Source organism: Pan paniscus, chromosome 4, assembly GCF_029289425.2.
Source record: "Pan paniscus chromosome 4, NHGRI_mPanPan1-v2.0_pri, whole genome shotgun sequence".
NCBI classification, from domain to species: Eukaryota; Metazoa; Chordata; class Mammalia; order Primates; family Hominidae; genus Pan; species Pan paniscus.
In genome coordinates this window covers 36,296,425-36,309,864 of record NC_073253.2, presented here as the reverse complement: position 1 = coordinate 36,309,864, position 13,440 = coordinate 36,296,425, and the positions used below count along the sequence as shown (strand labels likewise).

Genomic DNA, 13,440 nt, shown 5'->3' with positions numbered 1-13,440 from the left:
GGGACTTTGGCTAAAGAATGCTGTTTGCATAGCCAAAACTTTCTTCCTTTCACAACTGCTGTGTTTCCTGATAATATCAACCTTTCCTTTTGTTCAAGTAAAATATGCACAAAATCTTCTCAGTAAAATTCCAGAATCTCATCTGTCTGCTATTTAATGTCCCACATGGTATACTTTAAAATGTTTTTTTCTGTTATCCTTCCTTATCAGTAGAAAAGAAGAAAGACACAGATTAGTTAGGATGTGAACATTAGCAACATAACACCACGCATTCATGTTTTGATAATGTGTTAACTAGAAACCGTTTTTGCAATTCTAAAAAGCTTTCTTCACTCAAGGGAAGAAAGTGCCTATCATTCAGCATCACATTCTTGAGAATGTTTTTCTGAGCTGTAGATACAGACTTCTGCACATCACCAGAGTGTTTTCAAGTATGCTGGCTGTTTGCTGTTCATGTCTGACGCTAACCCTGGACCCATTCCTTTGAGGCCTCCCTGGACCCATTCCTTTGAGGCCTCTCTCTGTGTATGTTCCACTTTTCAGAAGCTAGTGGTTTTAGTTGGACCCTTTTAAGTCAAGGTTCTCACCCAAGAACTGGCCAGCAAACCATCAGGAGCTGAGAGCTTTGGGAACTGGTCTTTCATTCTCTCTCAATGTCTCCCTCCTTATCGGGAGCTCTCATTGCCCCCTTGGCTTTATGGCTTCTATTTCTAACCATCTTTTCAGCTTCAGCTTTTAGTACTAACCAGTTTTTCCTCTGATAGTTCACAATCCAAATTCCCATGGAAGAAATCTGGTTAACTCATCTCAATTCTCCATGGCCAAGTTGTGTTGAAGGTCATTGTCAGCCCATGAATTGGCTGATGCCAACCCCGGTGCTGAGGCCAAGATGACTGGCTGGGTATGAGTGGGGGTGCTGGGGTAACCTACAAAACCTAATAGCACCTAACATACAACAAAAGAGAGAATGAGGGCAACTTCTTAAGGAAAACAGAGTAGACGTCTTTTATATTGTGGGTAGGATTTCTTTAAAACTTTAACATTCATCTGAATAGTCTATTCTTTTATTCATTAGTTTTAGTGCTATATTAACTATATGATATGAATTTAATGTTATACTTTCATTATTGCTTCTTGATAATATAGTATCCAAAAAAGAGTCTAGACCTATTTCACAGAGGAGGAACCCAGAGATGGTATGTAACTATCCTAAAGTCATGGGGTTATAGAAAGGCAGAGAATGAGAAGCAGATATCCCAATTCCCAGTCAAAAAAGCGGATATCCCAAATTCCCAGCACTAACATGAACTGGATTAAAGAACCTAGATAATATTCCCAATAATTAGGAAATTAGTTTGTTACCAAAGGGATTTCCTTCTTTTCTCATCTAAGAGGATATGCCAAAGAGAAATGAACATGTGAAGAGTTCTAATATGTAACTACTGTTATAAAACATTTAAAATGTAAAATTGGCACCTTTTCAAAACTTACACATTAAGAAATCATTTTAAAGTTTATTCAAATGACAGAATCTTATCATGCTTCACATTCAGTTTTTTGAATACTTAAGAAAACTTCTATAAATGTGTAACAAATGTATGTATGTATAAATTAATTATAAATGAGAAACCACCCTTTACAAAAACAATTGATTTATTCCATCAACTACACCCAAATAATTTCAAAAAGTATATCAAAGAATTATTTCTAAATTGATTTTTTTCTTGCTGTACGTAGCGCTAAGGAAAACCTGTCAGCTCTTAAGCTTTTGTTTGACCTGCTTTGTCAAATGCTTTGTGAAATGATATTCAGAACAGCACCATGTGATGTCAACTTGCATTAATTCTTTCCCAAAGAGAGGTGTTCAGTATTCAAACTGTGTTTATACTGGCACAATCTACTTATGTGTCAGCTTCATTTCTGAAAGTTTACAAGTACCTCTTCCTTTGGAAGACTGTTCTTTCTTGCAATTTCTCTTCTAAAACAACCTTTGAAAGGACAATAATAATGTCCTATAAAGCTCCTTTCAGGGAAGTCATTAAGAAAATGATAAATATTTCACAGAATTGAATTAAAATGTTGGCTATATGTCAATGTTAAGTTTTACTATTTTCATCACAGATATATCATGAAAAATTAAAACTTTCATTTATTCATCTAAGGAAAGATTTCTCAATGAAGTAAATCCATAAACAATATTGTACATGTTTTTATGTAAAAGATAATTTATTAATTTGTTTTCAGCTGTCAAGAACCGAATGCATTTGTTACTAAAATTATAAAATGTCCTTTAATTAGGTTATAGTAATGATTGTGTATATTAGCAAACACCTAAATGTTTTGCTGATTGGGTAATGTGGGGTAAATAAAAAAACATTCATTTCAAATTTCTTCATTTAAAAGAACAATGTAAATCATTTATCTATTATTCTGTCTTGCTTAGAAAACACTTAACAGAAAGGTTTCATTAAGATTCTAAATTTAGACTTTGATGATTTTGAAATGAATTCCTGGTTTCCTCTATTCCCCTGGGAGCCAATTATAATAATTTCAAGGACAGCCATTAGCAACTCTAATTCAGTTGACTGCTGAAGGTCTTTTTTCAAGTTTTGTCCTTTCCACCTTTTTTCTGAAGCCGGTTTCTGGTTGGTTCGGTCAATACCAAAGGTTGTTGTATGATGACTGCTGGGTAATTTTTGCCTAATAGTTCAACTTCCACCTGCTGTCCCACTTCACTTAGTTGTACAGGGACATATGCGAAAGCCAGACTCTTCTGGATGCTGTAGCTATAGCTTCCAGATGTCGTGTTGCCAACCACCTGGAAAACAAGACCCAACAGTCCTCAGCGTCTTGGTCACAGCTCTGTGCTCCTCATCTCTGGGTGAAAAAAAACTAAAATACAGATTCAACTTACAAAATGGAAGTTTTATGAAATGCTGTCTGGGGGGACAACGCCAGAGACACAGGAGGAAAACTTCACATTTTGAGAAGATGAATGAAAGTTTACAAATTATGAAAAGTAATTATCAAGGTACACTTCTGTATTACTCTGAAATTTCTCATTTTTAAAATAGTAATACTTGGTTTAGGCCAGGAGTGGTGGCTCGTGCCTGTAATCCCAGCACTTGGGGAGGCTGAGGCGGGCGGATCATTTGAGGTCAGGAGTTCAAGACCAGCCTGGCCAAAATGGTGAAACCCCGTATCTAATAAAAATACAAAAATTAGCTGGGCGTGATGGCAGGCGCCTATACTCTCAGCTAATCAGAAGGCTGAAGCATGAGAATTGCTTGAACCCGGGAGGTGGAGTTTGCAGTGAGCTGAGATCTGGCCACTGCACTCCAGCCTGGATGACAGAGTGAGACTGTCTCGAAAAAAAGTCTATATAACAAGCTTGATTAAAAGATAAAAAGGTTACTGGAAATCAGGTCTAAAGGAAAGAATGAAAAAGAAGGAAAAGCAAAAAATACAGAAACATTACATTACATCAAAACATTACATGGAACAAAAATAAAAGGAAGACAACAAAAGTAAAACACGATATATAGGCCTGCTCAAAATGGCTTCTCCTGGCCATACAACATTGCACTAATCCTTAAAGTCCTACTGTCCGGCAAAGTGGACTGCTTACAGCTGGAGCTCAAGACATTCACGGACGGAAATCAGCCTGGTGATCATTCAGCTGCCTCAGCAAAGAGCACATTACAAACAACAATCTTACTATAGCACTTCTAGTATTTTAGATGCTAACACATTCATGACTTTAATTGCAGACTCCTATCTCTGTAGTCCCAGTTTTTAATTCTCTCTTTGAAACCCCAAATCAGAAGCTCTCCATATGATTTCTCTCTCTCTCTTTTTTTTTTTTTTTTTTTTTTTGAGACAGAGTCTGTCTGTGTCACCCAGGCTGGAGTGCAGTGGCTCCATCTCAGCTCACTGCAAGCTCCGCCTCCCAGGTTCATGCCATTCTCCTGCCTCAGCCTCCCGAGTGGCTGGGACTACAGGCACCCACCACCACGCCCGGCTAATTTTTTTGTATTTTTTTAGTAGATGCGGGGTTTCACCGTGTTAGCCAGGATGTTCTCGAACTCCTGACCTCGTGATCAGCCTGCCTCGGCCTCCCAAAGTGCTGGGATTACAGGCATAAGCCACCACGCCCGGCTGCTCTCCATATGATTTCTAAACTTACTGTGAAAACTGGTTGACCGTGAAAAAAGAAAACTTTTTGACTGTGAAAAATAAAATGTGAATACATTCATTAGTAAAAGTTTATCTCTGGCTGATTATTAACTGCCAAGGTATAACACATGCTTTAAAATTGCTTTTCTCCTTTAGATCATAGTTCAGTGATACAGGCAGGGATTAGGGTCAGAGAGATTAGAATTTTAATCATTGCTTTTTTTTTTTCTGGTGTGGAGTAAGACTACTGACACTCCATATTTATTGCTTTATATTATAAAAATTAAAGAAGCAGAGACTAGAAAATCACTTTTGGAAATTTCACAATCACCAGTTTGCAACAGAAATTGAGGCATAATATTTACGCTAACAAATATGTTGGAAGAATTGTCACCTCAGCCCATAACTGCAAGTGGATACTCCTGGATTTTCACTCCATTACTCAGTGATGAACATTTTTTGTTTTTTTTTCCAAAGCCTTAGATGATTTTCAGGTGCATGTGTGTTGTTCTTCTCCACTAGTATGTTTCTGGCACAGTTATGTTTAAAGTGATCTGGTCCTACAGAATCCCTCCATACCAGCGTGATACCACCACCATGATATTCCTCACATTTAAAATCTCCATGAGATGAAGAAGATGCCCACCAGCTGCTCTTTCCCCATCATCCTCACAATCCTGTAAGAAGGTCTGTTTATTCTCACAATACACTCTGTAGGCATAGATGCTGTGGCTGGTACTAGCTATTTTCTTATTCTCATACAAGTTGGAAAGAACCATTTTCACCTGTTCGGGACAAACTGCTGGATCAAAGTCTGCCTGAAAAGTACTTATTCGGTCTGTAACAGAAATGCCATGATCAATCAGAGATAATTCTATTTCTCTTTGATTTTCACTGATATGAAAATCCAGTGCTTTCACCGAACTTTCTGGCTGACATGCAAAAATGAGATCATCTTCACATTCAACATCTTCCTCTTCAGTTTCTTTCTTTACCTCTGGGCCTGGTTCTGTCATCTGAGGTTTTTGTATTGGAACATCTCTTATTTTCTCCACTCACAGGTAAAGAATACTTTCACCAATATTCTGTCATTTTCTCATTAAATATTTTGGGAGGAAAAGAAACTTAGCCTGGATCCCAGGGACACAAAGCACGTACTCTCACGGAACCAAATGGGGTGGCCACATATATATTTCCTCAGGCTATTCAATAAATGGACAAGTTCTTGCCCTTTAAGCCAATGAGCATTCAACTGATGGACAGGTGGAGCTGTACCTGGGTCCTCATTTGGCAGCATCACTTGCAAGCAAAGTGTCCATTTGGGGTCATCTATATCGTCACTAATTCTAATACAAAATATTTTGGCACAGTCATCAATGACACACCATTCCTCGCCATCAATGGCTGCCATTGCTTCAATTTCCTCATCCTGCCTTTGGTTACTCCCTGCGTCCCCCTCAGCCATGTAGCCCTGGGAGCAGCTCTGCGGCTGTACCTAGTCATTGCTTTTGTTTGTTTGTTTTTTGAGATGGAGTCTTGCTCTGTTGCCCCAGCTGGAGTGCAGAGGCTCAATCTTGGCTCTCTGCAACATCTGCCTTCCAGGTTCAAGCCATTCTCTTGCCTCAGCCTCCTGGGTAGCTGGGACTACAGGTGTACACCACCATGCCTGGCCAATTTTTGTATTTTTAGTAGAGACGGGGTTTCACCATGTTGGCCAGGCTGGTCTCGAACTCCTGAACTCAAGTGATCAGCCCGCCTTGGCCTCCCAAAGTGCTGGGATTACAGGTATGAGCTAGCATGCCTGGCTTAATCATTGCTTTTTGAAAGACTTTCTTGATAACCTTGTTTTCATTTCCCCATCTGTAAGAAAGAGATTTGGGTTTGGAGCCCTGGAAGAGTTAAGCTGGTTTGCTTGAGCATCTTCAGAAAACAGGAAGAGACCTAGGCCAGTCTCAGGGTGTGATCCCCTGACTCACTGGGTCAAAAGTACACAATCCTCAGCCCTTCTCATCTCCTAACATCCCAGCAGTGATTTGTCTTGCAGTCATTCTGCATTAGTAACCTAAAAAAATAGAGTCCTTGTTTATGAGTGCTATTTTTAAAATTTGCCTTGCTTTCTGCTAGAATTTACTTTCATTTCTACTTGAATTTCTCTCTAATCCAGGGGTTAGAAGCCCAGGATATTTCAGAAGTCTGGCTTTTCCTTTTACCTTATTACTAAATCTCCAGGGAAATGTTTTCCCTTGCATAAATTTTAAATAGTTCTACCTAAAATCTTCCAGGTTCAATTAGATCCATTCTGCCTTTTAGTTCAGTGAACTGCGAGAACAATCTGTCCCCACCCTCTGCCTGGCAAATTCTCATTCTTTGTTAAAACAAACATTGACCTTCTTTTTACCAATGTGAATAATTCTCATTTATTTTTAGCCTTTTCTCATTTCTCTCGCAAATTATGAGAAGTCTCTATCTGACTTCCAGAAGATAACATGGCAAATGGCCTTTGAAGGAAGTTAACATAATTTAAGTTTGATGTTCTATTGTGCTTTTCTTTGACTGTCCCTGTGTGTTTTAGTTTACAAATAATAATTTTAAAAAACCTTCTAAGCTCTCCAAACCTCTCCACAAACCTCTTTTTCAAAACTTCCTTCCAAGCTAAGCATCTTTTAATAACTGAGCCACCCAATATAAAGAAAGCCTTTCTCATGACCATCTTTATGCCTTGATTTTAAAAAAATTAAACCTCATTTAAGGTTATAATCCCTTTCTCCAGCACTGCCCAGCTCCCAGTTGGACTTGACCTTTCCCCAAGGCACTAAAGACCATCTGACATGCAATATACTTTATTTATTTTGTCCATTGTCTATCTCTCCCTCCTCTGGAATGTAAACTCCATGAGGTCAGAGATTCTTGTGTTTTGTTCACTGCTGTATTCCCAGTGCCTAGAATATCGCTGGCATATGGTAGACACGCACACACATACAAAAGTCAATAAACGAATACATTTGTACCCTATCTCCAGCACTGGAAATGCTTGCAAGAATAAAATACTAAATACCAAAAGCAACACAAGTCAAGACAAAGTCTGAAAAGAAAAAGCAAAAATTATTTCATATCAGTCCAGAGTAAAGAGGATCCAAGGAGGGCCTCTGAAAAAGGATCAAAAAGAAGACTATCTGTATGTAAAATGATGGCCTTACTAAGCATCAAAGAGCAGGCAAACTCATATTAGGAAATCTAAGAGAATCCTATAATTGGATTAGCAGCTTTATAAGCAGATGGCAAGGAAAGGTGAACAATATAGCATGTAAATGCAGTATATGCATAGGGCAAAGGAAAAAACCTTTAGATTAGACCTTGGGTTTTCAGGGTTTTAAAACTAATTTTGGTATCATCATATTTAAGGTGGCTAAAAATCAGTTGATTGTGGATGACGTGGGAATACAGAATAATATAGCATAATATCTCTTTCATTCCATGCTGAGTAAAACAGAAGGTTGGTGGAAGGGTAAGTGTAGACTGTATTAAGAAGTACTGAGAAAACTGAATGGGAATAGAGTGAAAAATATAAAACAAAGGGAAGATGAGGTGGGAGGAAATGTAGTGACAAGAAGACGTTATCTCATCCAATGGCTTCATTTTACAGATGAGAAAGCTGAGGCCCAGAGATCAGCTCAGGATCAGGTCAAATAGTTAATTAATGGCAGAGCTGGTTATAAGCATAAATCATGTGAATTGTGGGCAAATATGAATTGGAGGAAGAATACATATTGAGAAAAGAGGGCTGAACCAGAGATACAGAACAGAAAGAGAAAGAAGAGATAGGGAGAAAGGTAGCAACAGTTCAAACAGAAGAGCAAACTCAGCCCAATTTAAGAAGGAAGTGGAGGTCAGCCCATCCAGGCTTACAGACAGGCGAAGGCACTTGAGATCTGAGAAAAGTCAGTTGGCTTCACAGGCTCTAATAACATCCACCTGATACTCAGATGCACAAGAATGTGGGTATAGAATTAAATTCTTAAGGCCAGGGGCAGTGGCTTATTCCTATAATCCCAGCACTTCGGGAGGCCAAGGTGGGTGTATCACCTGGCTGGTGATCAACACCAGCCTGGGCAACGTGGAGAAACCCCATCTCTACTAAAAATACAAAAATTAGCCAAGCATGGTGGCACGCACCTGTAAACCCAGCTACTGGGGAGGCTGAGGCAGGAGAATCACTTGAACCCGGGAAGCGGAGGTTGCAGTGAGCTGAGATCACGCCACTGCACTCCAGCTTGGGCAACAGAGTAAGGCTCTGTCTCAAAATAAATAAATAAATAAATAAAAATAAAATAAATTCTTAAGAAACTACAGGGGGACATCAACAGAGACAGAAAAGAGATCAAATTGAAGTGTTCAACATGTCTTAGAAGAAAGGACCAGAAATTCAAAGTTGGAAACTAGACCTGGGTTGGAGATCAGTTCTATCAATCACTGGCCACGTAACCTCAAGCAAGTTACTTCTGAGCCCCTCAAAGCCTCATCTTTAAAATGGAAATGATCATATATATCTGACAGGCGTGCTGCAAAGTTAAATGGGAGAGCACATGAAAAATATCTGGTATACAGTAAGAACTCAGTAGATGTTAGTTCTTTGTCAAATTGACCCATGCTTTAGCCCCAAAGGCTGTGATTTGACACCACTGGCTTTCTCCACTTCTAGCACTCTTTGTGTTACTGATGAGATAGAGAAAATGGAAACAAATATCAAGTAGGCTGCAGCGAATAAGAAAAAAACCCAGGCACAGAAGCTCTGAGTCTTGGGTAATGACCAAGCTGACCCTGTTCATTGTGGAACAGCTGCTTAGATGAGCTTTGAAGGCTCCATTCCCTCCCCATGGTCTAAGCTGGGTGTCCCACATATGCCTGCTAACACCGGGAAAAACACACCCACACTCAGTTTCAACAAAATTGGGTTTTACAAATAGTAATTAAAAAATGGAGAAAGTAACTGAATGCAGAAAGCTTGGGAGAAAAAAATGGAGAAAATAAAGTCCCATTGATACGTTATCTGACTAACTCTGGTTTTACTGAATACAAATAGAAAGAATAAAAAGTAACATTCCAAAATGAGAAGGTGATTTTACTCTTCCTCAAGAACCAAATGGTTTCCACTTTTCACTTTATTTTCTAAGGTTTTACCCTCTATTGTCATAGATGTTTTCTTCTGGATTTTTTCCCTGTTAATATGCTAATTGCCTCCTTCTGAAAGATCCATAAAAAGTTAAATCAGAATGCCAAATTTTTTATAAAATCCATCTTTTGCATTTACAGACATGGATGTGGTGAGCAAATAGATCATTTACCCTCTAAATCATACCCTTCTCATTGTCCAGTGTGTTTCAAGTCTTTGGGTTTGTTTTCTTTAAAAAGAATATATAGAATTTTATGTTTTCAAAAATGAGCAACATTTCATTTTCCTTTCAGTCAATTGCGTTCTGTCTTTTGAATGTCAGCTCAGAAATCAAAAGCGTGTCATCCCTCCAACAAATAATTAATAGCAAAAGGGTTTAAGAGGAAATAGGAACAAGGGGAGTTTCTGTTGCAGAAGATGCCACAGCCCCTGGCAGTGAGGTCCTCAGCACTCACCTTGCCATTGTACCAGATGCTTTCATTTCCCTCTGGATCAACATCATCCGTTGCCAAGGTGAGGCAGACCAGTCTTCGTTTCAGCCCCTTGGCTTTAATCTGTTTCAGTGCTTGCTTTCCTATGAAGTCTGCTGGCTGCAGGAATCCAAGATAATGATGATGAATGAATGCTCAGACACCGTGACAAGGTTAGAGATGCAAGCATTTAAATTTGTCTTTCCTATTTTCTCGCCAATTACACATTAAATAAAAATACAGATTGGATCAAATGTCTAGACAAATATTTCTTAGTCCTCAAATGACAGTATCAGCCACCTATTCCTTCAGAATATGTTAGACTTAAGGGTAATAACTTGTGATGACAATTTACCAGAACCAGGAAGAAACCTAGGCAGAAAAACATAAGGCATGTTGCAATGGTGGATTATGAAAGTGACCCTTGTGTCTAATGGGTCTGGACAGTGGTACGGGCTGTCGGTAAGCAACGTGCAACTCAATTTCTACCTATAGGAAGTCTTTTACCTGAAGAAAATTCACTTTTTTGAAACATGGTGCTAAAACAAACCCAAAATGCAGTATTTTTTTTTCTTTTGCTTCTTCAGAATAATGACTCTGGAATGTATTTACCTATTGGATTGCATTCATTAGTTCATTCTGAAACCATTTATTGAGCCCCTACTATGTGTGAGGCATAATGCTAGGCCCTGTGTGGGTAACAAAATGAGTTAGACACAGACATTTTTATCAAAGAGTTTATTCTCTAACACTGTGCTTTTCAACCTTTTTTTTTTTTTTTTTACTTCTTCCGTGCAACACATGACAGATGACATTCCTATTCCTAATACACTCCCATAGGCACACTCAGGGCCATTCCCAATGCAATCAATGCAAGGGAATGAGAGCGACATTGTTATAGGGATAACCTTGAATTCATTCTTATGTGTTACAAAAAAAAAAAAAAAAAAAAGTAGGAATCAGGCAAACTGGAAGACTTCGCACTTACTGGTAATACACCTTAATACACCTTACCTGTGAGTAGGACACACAGGTGAGCAATGACTCCTCAGCAGAGACACTTAGCTAATAAGGGAGATAGAATTCTACTCAACCAAATGCCAGGAGACACATGGTAAGTGTGATAAACTAGTCAGAGGTGAAGAGAGAGCACTGAGAGTGAGTGCCCTGGAGGGAGGGCTGACATCCGTGGGAGGTTAGTATGAGACTTCTGCATACTCTGCCTAGACAAGCATCTCTTATGTGAAGGAAGGGAAATTTGTGATATATAAATCGTATCTATGGTGAATGAGATTTAATCAGAGATCACAATGTGGAAAACAAGATTCTCCAAACAGTTCCCACAGACAGACTACTCTCTGAACGCAAAGAAAGGAAACAACCAAAAGCTTTAATTTCTTTATTGGCAATAAGAAAGAGTATTTCATGCCTAAGATGTCCTCCACCACTAACATTTAGGACTTACACAGTTCTTTCTGCACTTGAAACATTTAGGACTGAGTGTAATAAATCCCCTTAACCTCCAAAGAAGCAGCAGCAGGGGTCCTCACACAACCTCACCTGAGACCCCCCCAGTCCATTCCTTTCCTAGTTTAGAACCTCTAGGATGAACCTACAATGAAATATGATTTCTATGGATAATCCAACTTTAAATTGCTGACCTACACAGGAAGTTAGAGAAAGTTTCCATTAGCCGAGGTTAAAATAATGTGCAAAATGAACATCCAATTCTTTCTCCTTCCCCAGGGTGATACAAATGGTAAGAACCAACTATAAAGCTTTATTATGAAGCCAGATCATGAAAATTTGAAGAAGATTGGAACCCGTGTTATTTAATATAGGACAAATGGGGGTGGGGAGTCACAGGAAGAGCTTGATTCATTTGAATTCATATACAGGATAAATTCATGATAACAAGTCATAACAAACCAAAGTTCACTATAGTTAAAACAGGCAGAGTTGACCCTTGAACAATACCACTTTAAGCTGCGGAGGTCCACTTACATGTGGATTTTTTTCAACTAAACACAAATAGAAAATACAGTATTCGTGGGATTTGAAACCCATGTATATGGAGGGGCTGACTTTTTGTATATATGGGTTGGTGGTTCTTGAGTAAACCCAGATTTTGGTATATGTGGGGGTTCTGGAACCAATCCCCCACATACACAGAGGGATGACTATATCTAAGAAAGAATTCTATAACAGCAACATTTTTTTTTGCTATCTTTTAAAAAGGAGACTTGCAATCATAGAATAATGATGACAAGGGGTGCTTTTTAGAGTTCTTGTCTACGTTGGAATCAATAACTATACTGAAAAAATTTTATGCCTTATTGTGCAGAGAAGCACTTAAACAATAGTCAGTGACCAAACTGACTTATACGGTGTGATTTATGGAATGCCAGCAGATCTGAAATTATTTCCTCACCTACCATCATGGAATCTGAATCTTTACCATTAGAGATTCATTTACAGCTTGAAGGTTCTTAATCTTCCTGAGTCCCCTATTAAATAATTTTCTTTCAATTATTTATTCAACTATTGTTAAGCCCCTGCTGAATATCAGATACTGTGTTAGGCAGCGGGTATTCAGAGCTTCAGAGAACATGATCTTGGGCCCAGTCCTGAAATTACTACATCTCCTCAATGTTTTAACAGAAAACAATGTTTTAACAGGAAAATGTTTTTCCTCAATGTTTTAACAGAAAAAAAGAACAATTTGAGATTATTGGAAACATAGCAGAACATGACACACAGTAGCATATCAATTAGCAATACAAATTTTGAAATATGACTCATGGTTGGTTCCTTGTGTTCTAGGGTGTAAAAATCACAAAAGTTTTGTAAATCTAAAACAAAGAATATCTAATATGTGGAGGCAGAAATGCAAACAAATAGAAGCTTTGATAGAGGTATGGACAGTGGGGTCCCAAGGAAGAAAATGACCCAGTTCCGCCTGGGATGGGAGAGCGGGGATCGGGGCATTCTTTGAGTTGGGTTTTGAAAGACGAGTAGGTTTCATAAAACTACTGTCTGTACAGCCTTTCCCAAAAGTGTCTGTACTTATATTATAATTTGATCTACACAAAAACACCCCACAGATGCTGGATGTGGAGTCCAAGAGCAGTGCATTAACTCAGTCAAAGACAGGCAATCAACAAACTGGTTAAGAACCAAGATCTCAGGAGGCCTAGCCCTGTTCATTTCGCCTACTCTGAACAGCCCTAATGGAGCCACTTAAATCAATATCTGCTACACCTCTGGAGGCGATGTGGTGGAAGCTGGCCATGACCAGCTGGGGGTGCTGGATGAGAGCTATTGGGGCAGAGCTAGGCGAGGGTTGAGATGTGCTGGAAAAGGAGACTAACTCTACCTTTGTCAAATTCACAATTTTACCAAAGGCTAAGAAGGAACATCAGGTATTAGCTAACCATGAGGGAAACAGGAAAGGTGGGGGGAGAGTGGGCAAAAACTTTCTCTAGAAAAAAAAATAGAGTAGTAAATTCAGTTTAAAAAATAATAAAATATTAATCAGTAACATTTACAATTTCTTATGCCCTTGCTGTGTCACATACTAAAATGATGGCTTCACATTCAAGAGCTCATTTAATCCTCATGACA

At 38.8% G+C, this 13,440-nt stretch overlaps 1 protein-coding gene and 1 pseudogene across 1 annotated transcript in view; both read right to left on the bottom strand.

The window, feature by feature from the left end:
* Positions 1-1,487: 1,487 nt before the first annotated feature.
* Positions 1,488-13,440, bottom strand: part of DMGDH (dimethylglycine dehydrogenase) — a 72,442-nt gene continuing 60,489 nt past the window's right edge. The window contains exons 15-16 of the mRNA XM_003805049.5: positions 9,802-9,936; positions 1,488-2,818 (exon numbers count right to left, since the gene is read on the bottom strand). Coding sequence (XP_003805097.1) covers positions 2,603-2,818; positions 9,802-9,936 — 351 coding nt within the window. The 3' untranslated portion in view covers positions 1,488-2,602. The remainder of the gene's footprint in view (positions 2,819-9,801; positions 9,937-13,440) is intronic.
* Positions 2,839-6,251, bottom strand: LOC103785351 (protein IMPACT-like; annotated as a pseudogene).